The sequence below is a fragment of the Phymastichus coffea genome, unplaced genomic scaffold (genome assembly GCF_024137745.1).
Source record: "Phymastichus coffea isolate CEN01 unplaced genomic scaffold, Cenicafe_Pcof_1.1 PCOF00178, whole genome shotgun sequence".
In the NCBI taxonomy this organism is placed as follows: Eukaryota; Metazoa; Arthropoda; class Insecta; order Hymenoptera; family Eulophidae; genus Phymastichus; species Phymastichus coffea.
This window is the reverse complement of record NW_026706989.1, coordinates 159,987-173,181: the sequence shown is the minus strand read 5'-3', so window position 1 is coordinate 173,181 and position 13,195 is coordinate 159,987. Positions and strand designations below refer to the sequence as shown.

The window sequence follows — 13,195 nt, the reverse complement described above, 5'->3', positions numbered from 1 at the left end:
CAGAGAGAGAGAGCGGGAGCGAGCCGTCTCCCCAAGACGTCATGCCTGAATAATAGACCTGTAATTCATTTTGCATTCCTACACCCTGCTCGCGCCTGCATTTTTAAACGCGCTTGCCTCCCTTATCATTTCCTATCGATCGAGCGACGATAATAACGGAAAATAACTCGTTCCGAATGTGCATCTACAGAGACGGACATGCCGACGATTCGGCCGAGTGAAGAATTCAAGCGATACAAAGCCTCGCGCCGCGAACGAGAGTAATGCTGGCTTTTCGAGAGAGAGGTAGTACGACTGATTTCGTAGCGAGTCGGCAGGGGAAGATCTATGAATAAATGAGCGTCGTAGACTCGCCGACGCCGCGCGCGGCCCTAAGAGACCCTATTACCGACTCGTGCAAACTTCATGCGCCGTTTCTTTTTTCTTGCCCTCTGATAATGACGCATGCGGCAAATCGAGGCGGAGGCCAAGTTTTTTCCTTTCTGTCGACTGCTCACTGAATCGCTACGGCGAAACCTCGTCTTACATTAGCCGTCGTGCGACTTGTCTCTTTACAGGTACATTTTGCTATTGATTTCGGTGTCTGCGTTGAAAATATCGCGTCGGTCGGCTGTCGATGGGCATCGTCGACCGAAACGCCCTCGATGTTTCAATCAAAATATATCAAATTTAACCGTTCTCTCGATTGCAACTGGCCTCGACACCGCGTCGAAAGCGTCCGCGAAAGGGCCATTGGCCCAACGGGCGCGCGATAGAGCTTTTGTTCGTAGGCGTCGTTATCGATCGAAGCATAACCGATCGTCCCCCGGTTTTTTGTTTTTTTCTTTTTGTTTCAACGCCCCGCGCGGCTTCCTACAGCCCGACGGCCACGCGCGCAAGAGGGAGCAACTTGGCCGAGAGGGGGGGTGGGGGGTGGAAAGTTGGAGCGAATGTGCGGCCGGGCAGCAGGCGAGCGCTGAATGGCATCCGAACACGTAATTGCGCGCCGCGCGTGTTTTAATTAGCAAACGAGCGCGGAGAGCTCGGCTCGGTCAAGCACGAGCATGCCGGAAGCGCTTCTTTGTGCGCGCGCGACCCGAGCGACCGACTGGCGCGCAAGCGGGCTCATACTCGAAAACGAGGTGGTTTTGCAAGCCCCGCGTTAACGCCGGCTCGGCGCTCTACTCCCGAGTAATTGCTATCTATCATCGATCGCTCGCGCTAGCTCCAATGCCGATCTGCTCGCTGGCGCTCGAAAAACAGCTTCGCTCGTTTCTCGGCCGATCACCGAAGGGAGGAGAGAGAGTCGCGTAATTAAAGGCCGACCACGGAGGATCGAGCGTTCGATGCCTCGCGAATCGCCGAAAGCTCGGCAGCGTCCACCGCCCGCTATAGAAATGTCCGCGTACGTCCTGGCGAATCTTTCGAGGCGCACTTTTGGCGAGTCACGTTCGTCGAGCCGCTATTATACAATCGAGCAATCTTCCCAATGGCGAGGTCGCATGACGCGCGGAAACGAAAGAGACGGACGCACGCGAGAATCGCTTTCAACCCGATTTTGCGCGACAGACCAACTGCGCCAATTGTAGAGGCACTTGCCGCGCGCGCGTGTTTGATGATTTCGCCGCCACCCCTCCACAACTGCGAAAGTGAAAGAAAAAGATGAAGCTTCTCGGCCGCCGATTCTCCGATATTTCTTTCTGCACTCGTCGGAACGTTCCGCGCACAGCGAGCGACGAACTCGTTCGCGATGGCTAAACAAAGCTTGCGAGCGCGAGAGGCAGCTCGCCGAAAGCACTTGCCAAGCACTCGGAGTGCCAGCTAAGCAAAAACATACAAAGAGAACTGTCTCTCTGTTGTTATAATGTACATACGGCGCGCGAACACCTATAATAAAGCTTCGGAGAGTCGCTCATGACAAGATAATAAGATCGGCAGCGCACTGTGAAAATAATCACGGGCGTAGATGTACGTGTGCTTCGGGGCGCGGAACGGCATAGGTGGTGCTTCCGGCGTGCGCGGGAGCGTGCTTCCGCAAAGCTAAAACCCCTGGCTCCGATAACCTCTCTCTCGCTGTCGCGTATAATGCCACTAACCGGATGCTTTGCAACCATTCTCCAGTTTTTTTTCTCTTTCTTTCTCTCTTTTTTCGGTGTCTCCTTTCTCTCTCGACTCAATTGTGAGAGACCATCCATCGCGCTCGCTCGCTTTTATGAACTCACTCGACGAGAGGAGGAAGCGATTTGTTTTTGGTTTGCAGGCGAATATTGTTGGGCGCCGATAACTAGCCGGAACTCGCTTGCAGCCAAACGGAGGTACGGCTTATAACGCTCGCGCTCTGCGAGTTTTCGCCGCCCCGTGGAAAAGGGAAAAGTCGAATCGAAGTTTCGGCGGAAACGGAGGCCAGAAAAATTTTCAAGTGGAAAATAACGCTTGGCGAGCCACGGGGAATATTGGTTACGAAAGCGAGGGCTCGCTCTTTCCGTCGTCGCGGAAAACTTCGTTATGCATAATGACTAACTCGGGTGGCGGGAGTAGGCGCCGCGACGGTTAAATGCAAAATAATATCGCCTTTTATTAATTCGGCACAATCGGTTTTAACTGCGGGCGCCGCGGCGCGACATCATCAAGGCGAGCTCTTCGAGCGAACCAGCCCTCGCGGGGCAATTGCCTTAATTGACCGAATTAACGTTGACGTTCTTTTTCTCTTCTTCTCCTTTCAGGTGCGTACCTTGTTCGTCAGCGGCTTGCCGATGGACGCCAAGCCGAGGGAGCTCTATCTCCTTTTCAGAGCGTACGAGGTTAGTATACTCACTCCGTCGGTACTGGCTGCGCTCGCTCGAGTGTGCAATTATTTTTACCGAAAAACGAAGCAGCCAACCTTTTTTCTTTTCCTTTTAGGCTCTTTCCCGTCCATTGAATAAACGGCTCGCTGATTTATTAGCGCTGCGCGGATTTCGAGTGTTCTCCCTTGTCGGTTAATTTGACGACTCGCTCCCGACTGTTTTTGTGCGGAGGGCATTCCGTTCGTGCTATATAACATGCAGAAGCGTTATTACCCGCTTTCGCGCTATTCAGCCGAATATAATTCAACTTTGTTCTCTGCGCAGCGCGTCCTTAGTGCCTACTCCTTTTCGGTCGTCTTCATTCCGTGCACTTGAACTACGCCGTTCGTTACGACTCTTTTTTTTTTTTTCATTTAGAGATTCGTTGCGCGCGCGCTGTCGGGAAGTAGCGATCTCCGTTTCGGAATCATCCCATATTAATTTTATCCAAACGCGACTTGCACGGTACGATAAAGCATTTTAATGCTCCGACGAAACGGCTGAAAAATCGATAGCGCATCGAAGCATTCAATCGCGCGTGGTGAATTTCCGCGCTGATATGCTCGATGAAATTTGTCTATTTTTGTCTGTTCTCTTCCTGCAGGGTTACGAAGGCTCTCTGTTAAAAGTCACGAACAAAAATGGAAAAACAGCCTCGGTAAGTAGTCACACGCACGCACACGCACGCACACACACACAGACTTGCTCGCGCATAAACCACCACGCGAAGATCTACCGTGATTTTGCGAAAAGAAAAAGCGAAAGGTTCTTTCTTTCCTTTGCATACGAAGCTTTCTATTTATTTATATACTCAGCCGTAGAGAGCAGCTCCTTGGCTAGCAGGTTATTGATTTTTTTATACACCACATTAAATCCGGGTACAATATCCCATGAGCCCGGTCGAGCGTAAGTACAGTATATATACACTTGCAAAACCGCATCGGGCTTAGAAACCGTGTGCTCGTAATTCTTCGCCGGCGCAAACCGCGGAGAAGGAAAGAAAAGCGGAGCCCGAGTGGAGACGGCACGGCGATTGCTGTCGGCGGCGCGTACGCGCGTATTCTTCGCTCGGCGAAGCCGACGGGCGCAGGTGAGAATGGCACGGCTAGGTACGGTACTGGACGAATCGATAAGCGTCGGCGTGGCACGGCGCGCCGTGTGTGCTGGTGCGCGGCTCGCTCGCGCTGTCTCTTTCCTTCTCGTCGTCGCCCCGGCTCGATCGGATTTTCCGGAAACCGCCTGCCAGCCCCGGCAAACAATTATTCGACTGTCAGACTTACTAATAGCTGAGCGGTATCGCTGCACATCAACGCCATTACCGAATTCGAAATATCCAAACGGCTGACCCGCCCGCGCGCCCGTCGCCCCCTACCTCGCTCATATTGATTTTTATCCGTTTCGAGCTTTTCGACCGAGTGCATTTTTTCAGGTCGCGACCACCGGCTCATTGCATGTTTTATGAAAGAACATTCAATTACACATTACCACGGCTCTTTATCTGTTCCTTTGCTAATTGGATTTTACCATTCGCGTCACTTAATGCGATTATTAATTCAGAAATATTGTTTGCTCAAGCGTTGTTTAATCACGACGACCGGCACTTCATTTTCAAGCTTTTAATCTGTTCTTTTTCATTAATATACTGCATTGTCGGCGTGAATAGGATAAAAAAAGAGAAAAATTCAGTTCAACTGTCATTGATATAAAAGAAATGCTCTTAAATATTCATTGGTCTTAAAAGACTCGATGGAGTAAATATTGAATTGCATTCGATCGCGTCTATATACATGCCGCGTGCGAGTTTCATATGCAGAATAATTCGATTTGAGTACTTCTGAAAATGGCTTATACAGATTCGCATAATATCTATCGAATATTTTGGTCATTACTGTTAAAAAACATTTTTCATAATTCATATAACTCGATAATGGACTCGGTTGTTTTGCCAACAAGTGCACAAAAATACACATTACACGTTTTTCGAAGAATGTACGTAAAAGACACATGAAAATATGCTTCATTTTTATCTTTCAGCCAGTGGGTTTCGTGACTTTTCACACGAGAGCTGGCGCCGAGGCTGCGAAACAGGACCTGCAGGTAAACCTTCGACTATGACACGTAAACCCTATCTTATTGGATTGTTCAGTCAACCGCGAAAAACCGCTTTTCGAACGCCAAAAATTCCGGCGTAACTCGTATCTTTTTTGATAATCTCGCCTTACTTTCAAAGGAGGAGTGAACCAATTTGATTTTTCTTTCCTTTCGTTCTCATTTTCTCAATAATCCCATGACTTCCACTGTGATTATTATACATTAATTTATACTTCTTTCTATATCACCCTCTTAAGTAGTGCCAAAACAATTCTTATCCGTAATTCAACCTTATTTGTCATTAACTATAGCTACATGGCACGGGTTTAACGCTACACAGCTATTTTTTGAAATAAATAATTGTTTGCTCCCCCCCCCCCTTCTCTCTCTTTCTTTCTTTCCCCAATCCCACCATTTCAATATATTCCTGTATACCGTGATTTCTAACAAAGTATTTTTCTTTATTTTGACCGCAACCAATAAATAAAATAATAATAAAGCTTGCAAAGTTTTTTCTCGTGTCACACTCTATCCCCTTACACACCCCACTAAACAAGAAAACCCCGCAGAGAACCACGTAAAATTTGCACACCTTATGGTAGAGCAATGTTTTTTCTCGACGTATGTACATTGCAACGAGAAAAGAAAAGCTCGTAAAAAAAGTTGTTTTACATCCAACGTTTTCTTTTTTATCTGCAGTATTGGCATTTTAAGTTTGGTCGCACTGTAATAAAAAAATGGAAAATCAATAAGAGAATCAAACACACTTACACACACACGCACACACACACGCACACACACACACACACACACACACACACACACACACACACACGCGCGCGCGCGCACACATGCGCGATTCGACCGAGCTACTCAAAGTCGGAATTTATCCACGAAGCGCATTGTTTCCTCCCTCCATCTACGAGGATGCAAAATAAAAATGAATGACTTTGAGGGTAAAAAAAAGGATCTACGTCCATTAGAGAGTGGAATATTTTTGGGAAGCCCGGTCTCAAGGAGTATGGAATACAATAAATAATCGATACCTCTCCGAGCAAGCAAAGAGTGAACTCACGTTTTTTTATTCTTCTGTTTGTACTCTATACCTTCTCTCTTTTTCTCTCTCTTTCTCTACATATATCTCACCAAAGCCAATGACATCACGTATACAGTTATGTGCAGCGTATGTAATACCATCAAATAGTGTGTAACGATTACCTTATCTCTCTTTTCCACCCCTTACGTAAAGAAGAGAACCCTAAAAAACACGTCGATCGACTGATTTTGAAAGTAAAAAAAAAACGAGCTTGCTCATCCTGTAATGCGCACACTCACCACAGAAAAACAGAATTGTTGAGACAGAGACACGCAGAGTTTAAATACTCTCTCTCGTGCACATATAGTCTCCCTAATTCAATATATATAAAACAGAAAAAATAGTTTCTCACGACACACAAATACGGACACAAACTAGCCCCCTTCGTGAGTTCGTTGGTTTTCTGGTTGGTAAATCATTCGTTGCGCCGAAAATCCAAAACAAGTAAAGAACTAATTTAGGGCGTGTCTCTTTGCAGCAGGGGGTTAGATTCGATCCTGATATGCCACAAACCATACGTTTGGAATTTGCAAAAAGTAACACAAAGGTTAGCAAACCCAAGCAACCAGCCGCTGCAGCAGCCACCTCGCACCCCGCTCTGATGCACCCTCTAACTGGACGTAAGTATGCACCGCCACCAAAACAAAGAAAACTTCACTCGCTCTTTCTCTTCCCTCCTTCCTTATTTCACATGATTATACGTTTGACTCGCCTCTCTCTCTCTCTCTCTCTCTCTTTGTATCTGCCTCATTTTCTTTAGTGCCCTTCCTAACTAGAAAAACTATCCGAGGCAAGGATTCATTGTCGAAAATTACACACACCAAAAGCAGCCAGCTAGTTCTAGCTCTCTCTTTACTCTCTCTCTTTCTCTTTCTCTCTCTCTCTCTCTCGCTCTCTCTCTCTCTCGCTCTCTCTCTCTCTCTCTTTTTCTCTCTCTGTCTAGCTAACTGTACTCAGCATTATCGTATGCCGGATAATCTAACAAATATTATGTATACATGCAAGCTTTACTGCAGCTTTTATGCTTTTTTTTGGCTTGAATCCTTACCTCGCGTGTATGAGCTGTGTTATATATACATATTACTTGAACGTAGAAGAGGCACATACGTTATTTTCATCTTTTTCTTTCGTTTTGTATTTGTTGGTTTGCCTTTTATACAACCTCCGACAACTGTTGTCTTGTTTTGTTTTCCACCTAACCGCTCTCTCTCTCTCTCTCCCCCTCTCCCCTTTTTCACTCTTTCGAGAGACATACATCTAAAGAGTTTGTTTATTTTTGATCACTGACATACACGAATGTACAAATGGCTGACGTTTTTGTCTTTGAATGTTACATCCCTAATTTTTATGACGCAGAGTTGTTATATACGTTTGGTAGTTGAGGAAGCGATGAAATTTATCAACTCTGTGATACATTCGTGTTCATCACGGTTATTTTTTTCCACGGGATATGTAACAAGATCATTTATAAATAAAAAAAACACATGTATACGCCAATGAAAATGATCGAAGAAGCTATTTGAATGATATTGTTGCGACAGAAGTAATATTAATCGATGATAATTGGTATCTGTCCATCCGTCCATCCGTCTGTCTGTCTCTCTCTTTCTCTTTCTGCAGCGTAGAGCTCGATAACGGTTTACATATGCACGCACGCAGCGCGAGCTATGCCATCGGCCTAATTAACTCGCATAATTATCTCGCCGCCGCGAGGCAGTTGAAGAATCGTTTATATGCAAATTGGCAATCGATGTACCCGCGAAATTAGTTACGCGGGTGCGCGTACGACGAATCAATGTGATTTTCCTTCCGCGTTCGCGTGTGCGTTAACGGCGATCGGGACGAAACAAAGGAAACTCGGCGCGCGCCGAGATGATAGCCCTTGGCGACTGGCTTCCGAGCCGCACAAGACATAAGGCTGCAGGCGAAACTGTCGGTCGAGTCTGAAATGAATCTATATGCAGCCGACACTGCGCCACGCTCCTTGTGTACACACAGGCCCTTTCGTACTTCGGCCAGATACGTCTATACCTTGAGAGCTCGCGGGCGACGGGCGTTTATCTTCATCCCCCTTACTCGAGCGCCAATAATAAGGAAGAGAAAGGCTCCGCTGAATGAAGATCGATAATACGAGCTGACCTCAAAGCAAAGAGAAAAAGCAACACTAGTGAACGCACTCGAAAACAAAGGGGGCTTCCTCCTCGTGGATTTGAATGGACGTTTGCGAATTGATCGATCGACCATCAAGGTGTTTGCTGCTTCGATTAAAAGGTGTACGGCGTTATATATCCGTCGTTCGCGGAGAATAATAAATGGCAGTAGATGTGTTTATAGGATCGATGAAAATGTAGTTACAAGCACGCTCGGGAGGGGAGTGGGCGGATGGGGACTTTCGTAGAAATGTAACCGGCTTTGCAGCGAGCTGAGCCGTTAAATAATGCAGGGGCTCGAGTTTACAAGCGTTATTTTCGTAGCGGGGGCAACCTGATTCCCCTTCGCCGTCGATTGAATATTTAAAAGAGAAAGAGAGCGGGCGCGCGGCGGCGCATCGAGGTGACGCGCTCTCTCTCTCTCTCTCTCTCTCTCTCTCTCTCTCTCTCTCTCTCTCGCTCTCTCTTTCCACTCGGAAGCGGTCGGCAGAGAGAGCAGCGGCCGGAACGAACTCGCAGCCCAAAAACTCGGCTGGCCGCGAAAACAATGACTCCTTCTTCTCTTTCTCGCGCAACCTCCTTTCATTCTCGATCGAAGCTGCACGCGCGGTCGGCAATGATAGAGAGAGAGAGAGAGAGAGAGAGAGCTCCGCTCGCGTGCGCGCGCGTACACGTTAATAAAGCATGATGCACCGGTCACGCAAGGTCTTAATATACCAAATGCTAGAGACGCGGGTATTTGCGGAGAAAATGTTTTACTCTATAGCGTATGGGTCGATTCGACAAGTATATAGAGCTATTGGGACATGTCTTTGACCGTTTATGAGACGCTCGACGCTTTTGCAAGGGTAGAGAAAATTTCTTTTCTTTTTTTTTTCTACAGCGGATACTCGAAAGCTTTGAAGAGCTCTTGCCTTTGATCCCCCGGGAGTGAGCGACTTTGCTAATGATGAGCAAATTCTTCTTTTTGATACACGTCGAGTGTTATTTGCCAATTTGTAACTGGATTGCGTGCATATAAAGCGGGATCGCGCTTAAAAAATATGGAACGCTCGGCAGAAGGTTTATTCAGCAGGATAAACAAGCCGATCGAAGCCGCGGTCAAATAAACGCCAGATAAGGCAAAGCGAAAAAAAAAAATCATTATCGAGCTTTAACCAAATGAGAAATATCGCGGCGCACTTGGAACGATAATTGATGGCTAACGAATTGTTGTTGCAGCGCTAGGAAGCCCATTCTTCCCGGGTGGTCCGGAATTGTGGCCACATCCACTGGCATACTCGACGGCGGCGGGCGAGCTGCCGGGTGCACTGCAGCATGCGACTCTCGTGCATCCCGCGTTACATCCACAGGTCCCCGTACGTTCCTACCTTTGACTATCTGCAGACAAAGCTCTGGAGCCGCCGACGAGCGCCCCTATGCACGTTAGTGACTCTTCAGTCTCAATCTCAATGTCTGTCGTTTCAGCACCACGGAGTTTCGATTCGCGCGCGCGCACCTTCCCGCCGTATCGTTCGCTTCCGATCGCGCCGACACGTATCGCATTCGGACCGAGTCGCTCAGCGCAATTCAATTGGTCTGCTTTTCTCTTGACTCTAGCAACAAGCGGCAATGTCCATGCCGCATCCGACCACTCTGACGTCCATTCACGCGTCGCTGCCGCACTTCTTACCGTCGCCGGCACTCGCCTCGCCGGTCGGCTCGTCATCCTCGCAGCCCAACATCGCCGTCAGCAACGCACCATGCTCCACTCTGTTTGTCGCCAACCTCGGCCAGTTTGTCTCCGAGCACGAACTCAAGGAGATCTTCAACAGGTTAGTACTAGCTTCTCGTTTGGCTTTTGGTTTCTCGTGTGTTATTCGTTGTTGCGCGTGCTGTGTGAAGGCGACGCGTGGGTTTTCTTATTTATTTATGTTGTATGCGTTTGCTATGGATTTTTTTGGTGGATACATCGGGGACCTCTAGTCTCGGTTTTCCTTCGATTCGCCAAGTTTCAAGTCCTCGAGAGCTTTTTCTTTCAAAGACTTTTCCCTTTTGCAAGTTTCTAACGAATACGCACCGAGACGTAACTTAAGAAGGCGTGATTTATTCAAACTTGGCGGCAAAGTGTTTTGCTCGAAGAAAGTGTGCAAAGAACGCATTGAGCGCGGATCCTTGAGGAAAAGTTGCGGTCTACTCGGACGAGCGCGCGACGCATTGGCACGGCGTGCACAGTGACGTGCGCGTGCGCAAGCGAACCAAGTTTTGAGATTGCATTGACAAGAAACTTGGACAAGGAACTTGGACAGGGCAAACTTTTCCATTGACTTCGCAATTGGCGAAGCGCACGGCGGAGAACGCGCCGCCTCGCGGTCGTCACCTCCGCGCAATAACGATCGCCGCGCTTGCCCTTCGCCGGCAGTGTAACGCGAAATTCGACTCGAGGCGAGGCAAAATAATCGGCCGCTCGTTCTCGCTGTCGAAGTGCGTGCGCGCGGCAACGCAACGGAGAGCCGCGCGCGTATCTACGTGCACCGCTCGCATATGTTTAAGAGCGATAAGGCTAATCGCGCTTAGCCCGCTCACCTCGCGTGCAACCTACGCAACGTTCCCACGTACGTTTCTCTGCGAACAGGGCCAGCTATTTTCTTACAAAATTCCTTTTGTTCCGTCGGCCGCTGGCAGTTTTTTCCTCGTGGCTTCGCGCCGGCCTCCAACTCGGTGCTCGCGTCGAACAGCGAGATTTGGGGCACGTCGCGGAACAGCCCGTCCCGATTACGCACTCCCCCGATCCCTTCACTTGTAAAACAATTCTGTTGCGTAGATTTCTTTCTGTTGCTTACGTTGACATTCATCTCACACGTAGATTTCATAATTCAGCACAACGATCGTTCGTTCCTTTTCTCTTTCCCGCTCATGACTCACACCTGCGAATGTGCGCTTGCAGAAAAGTTTGCCTACAAAAAAGGAACAAGTAAAATTGTCAATAACGTCGGACTAATTTATTATTCCCACGCGGAACATACGTACAATCAATAAATAGTACGAGCGAGCAACAAGAGCTAAAGCAACGGCAATACCGCTCTTGTTTTACGTTTATAGCCGGCAAAAATCAATAAGCGAATTGCGCTACAGCTCCGCGTCCGTACATTTTCCATTTCGCGAAAGCTCCGCCTTAGAATCCGAGAGAACTTCAGATGAACGACGACGCGGCGATGGCGCGCGAGCTTGCGGCAGCGCCGCGTCGTCCTACAAATCAAACAACGAAGCTCGTTGTGCGCCCCACGACCGCGAGGAAAGCCTCCAAGAGGACGGAGTGCCGCGACGAAAAAAGGCAGCCGCTGCGCGCGCACAATGCGACTCGTTGTGATGTAGGCAAGTTCGCTTTCAAACTCGCTCTCTCCACTCTTGTTTTTTCTTGTTCTTTTTCTTTTTCTTTTTCTCTTTCTTTTTTTTTATCCCTGCGCGCACTGGTGCAATCCCCACTTAATGAGCATAGCCACTGCCCATCCGTTCGATTCTAATTCAACTTTCAATTTTCGCTCGTCCGATCGTTCTCCTCTCCGCTCGCCGAACAAAAACGCATTGCTCGCCGCGATTAATTGCCGCGCCAATTATTTGCGGTGCTCTACTTCTTACGAATGTACAGTTCTTATACGACTATAGCAGTGTAATTTCTCGTTTCAATAATTCAAAGTAAAAGACAAGTGGATTCGCGATGACGTCAAAGCCGTGCGTCCAACAAGTAAAATAGGCTCGGATGCATGAAATATGTAAGCTCTCGATACGAGCATCGAGTGATTTCCATCCTGAACGCGCATTCGTCGAGGTCGGATAAAAGGTGAGGAGCGAAAAACTTGCGGGCGATATCTTCGTTCCAGCCTCGTGGCCGCAACGGCGGAGACACGGCTCCGGGCAGATATCGCACGTACATCTTGAGCGAAACGAGCGAAAACGCGCGCATTGTGCATTGGAGGTGCCGCGGCGACACGGCAGGTATCTCGTTATCGCGCGCGCGATGCGCCCGTCGTCGAGGGATCGAGACCTTGCCGCCCCTTCGGCGAGCTTTACGGTCACGCGACCCGGCTACGACTGTACATCCGTGAAGCGCGAGACCAGAGGCGGGGGCAACAATGGGGATGAGCTAGCTCATAAGAGCGAGGATTGCATCAACGAGCCCGCATAGTATGTTGTACCTGTGATGATCAATCTCTTGTGCACAGTTTTCCTGGTTTCTGTCGGCTTCGTATGCACACGAAAGGGGGCTCGCCGGTGGCCTTTGTCGAATACCAAGACGTACGCTACGCGGCCCAAGCGATGGCCACGCTCCAGGGATCCTTACTCGTCTCCTCCGACCGGGGAGCCATAAGAATCGAATACGCTAAGTCGAAAATGGCCGAGGTGGGCTTTACAAATCTCTGGATGGAAGTAGGTTTCATTCTCTCTCTCTCTCTCTCATCTCAACAAGTCTCTCTCTCTCTCTCTCTCTCTCATCTCAACAAGTCTCTCTCTCTCTCTCTCTCTCTCATCTCAACAAGTCTCTCTCTCTCTCTCTCTCTCTCTCTCTCTCTTCTCTTCTCTTTTTTTTTATTGCACGGATCATCGAATGCTATGGCTTTCTTTTTTTTCTCTCTCCTTTATTATAGCTCTCTCCGTGCGCGATGAAAAATCATTCGCTTGGCTGCCTCCCCCCCCCCCCCCCCCCCCCTCCGCCCCAAGACAATTGAGCCGCTATAATTTATGCCGACAGAGAGTAACCAAGCTAAAGATCTATTCTCTCTGTTGTTTTCTTTTTAGTTCTCTGATTGCTTTTTTTCTTTTCTTTCCACTGCGTTAATGTTGCGCTACTGTGCTCTGCCCCCCGCCCCCCTCTCTCTAACTGTAAATCGCTTTTGTTTGTTGAGTTTTCTAGCTCCTGTCCTACTATTGACAGTTATTTCTTATGAATATTGCATCCAGCTTGTTGCTTGTGTATGCTTGTACTGATGATAGCCATACGTCGAATAATCTCTCGCGAGAAATTTTTATATTTAGACTGCAAATAGTTGCTTGACGAAATGAGTGTTGTTTTTTTC

General features: G+C 48.3%; 1 protein-coding gene across 2 annotated transcripts in view; it reads left to right on the top strand.

The window, feature by feature from the left end:
- LOC131673467 (protein couch potato-like) overlaps positions 1–13,195 on the top strand; it is a 44,989-nt gene that overhangs the window by 18,903 nt on the left and 12,891 nt on the right. Inside the window, exons 2-8 of one of the 2 annotated variants that reach the window (XM_058951482.1) lie at positions 2,703–2,780; positions 3,409–3,462; positions 4,839–4,901; positions 6,470–6,611; positions 9,363–9,503; positions 9,748–9,955; positions 12,344–12,548. In XM_058951482.1, the coding sequence (XP_058807465.1) occupies positions 2,703–2,780; positions 3,409–3,462; positions 4,839–4,901; positions 6,470–6,611; positions 9,363–9,503; positions 9,748–9,955; positions 12,344–12,548 (891 nt within the window). Of the gene's footprint in view, positions 1–2,702; positions 2,781–3,408; positions 3,463–4,838; positions 4,902–6,469; positions 6,612–9,362; positions 9,504–9,747; positions 9,956–12,343; positions 12,549–13,195 lie in introns of those variants that run through there. The other variant, XM_058951483.1, reaches the window with a different exon arrangement.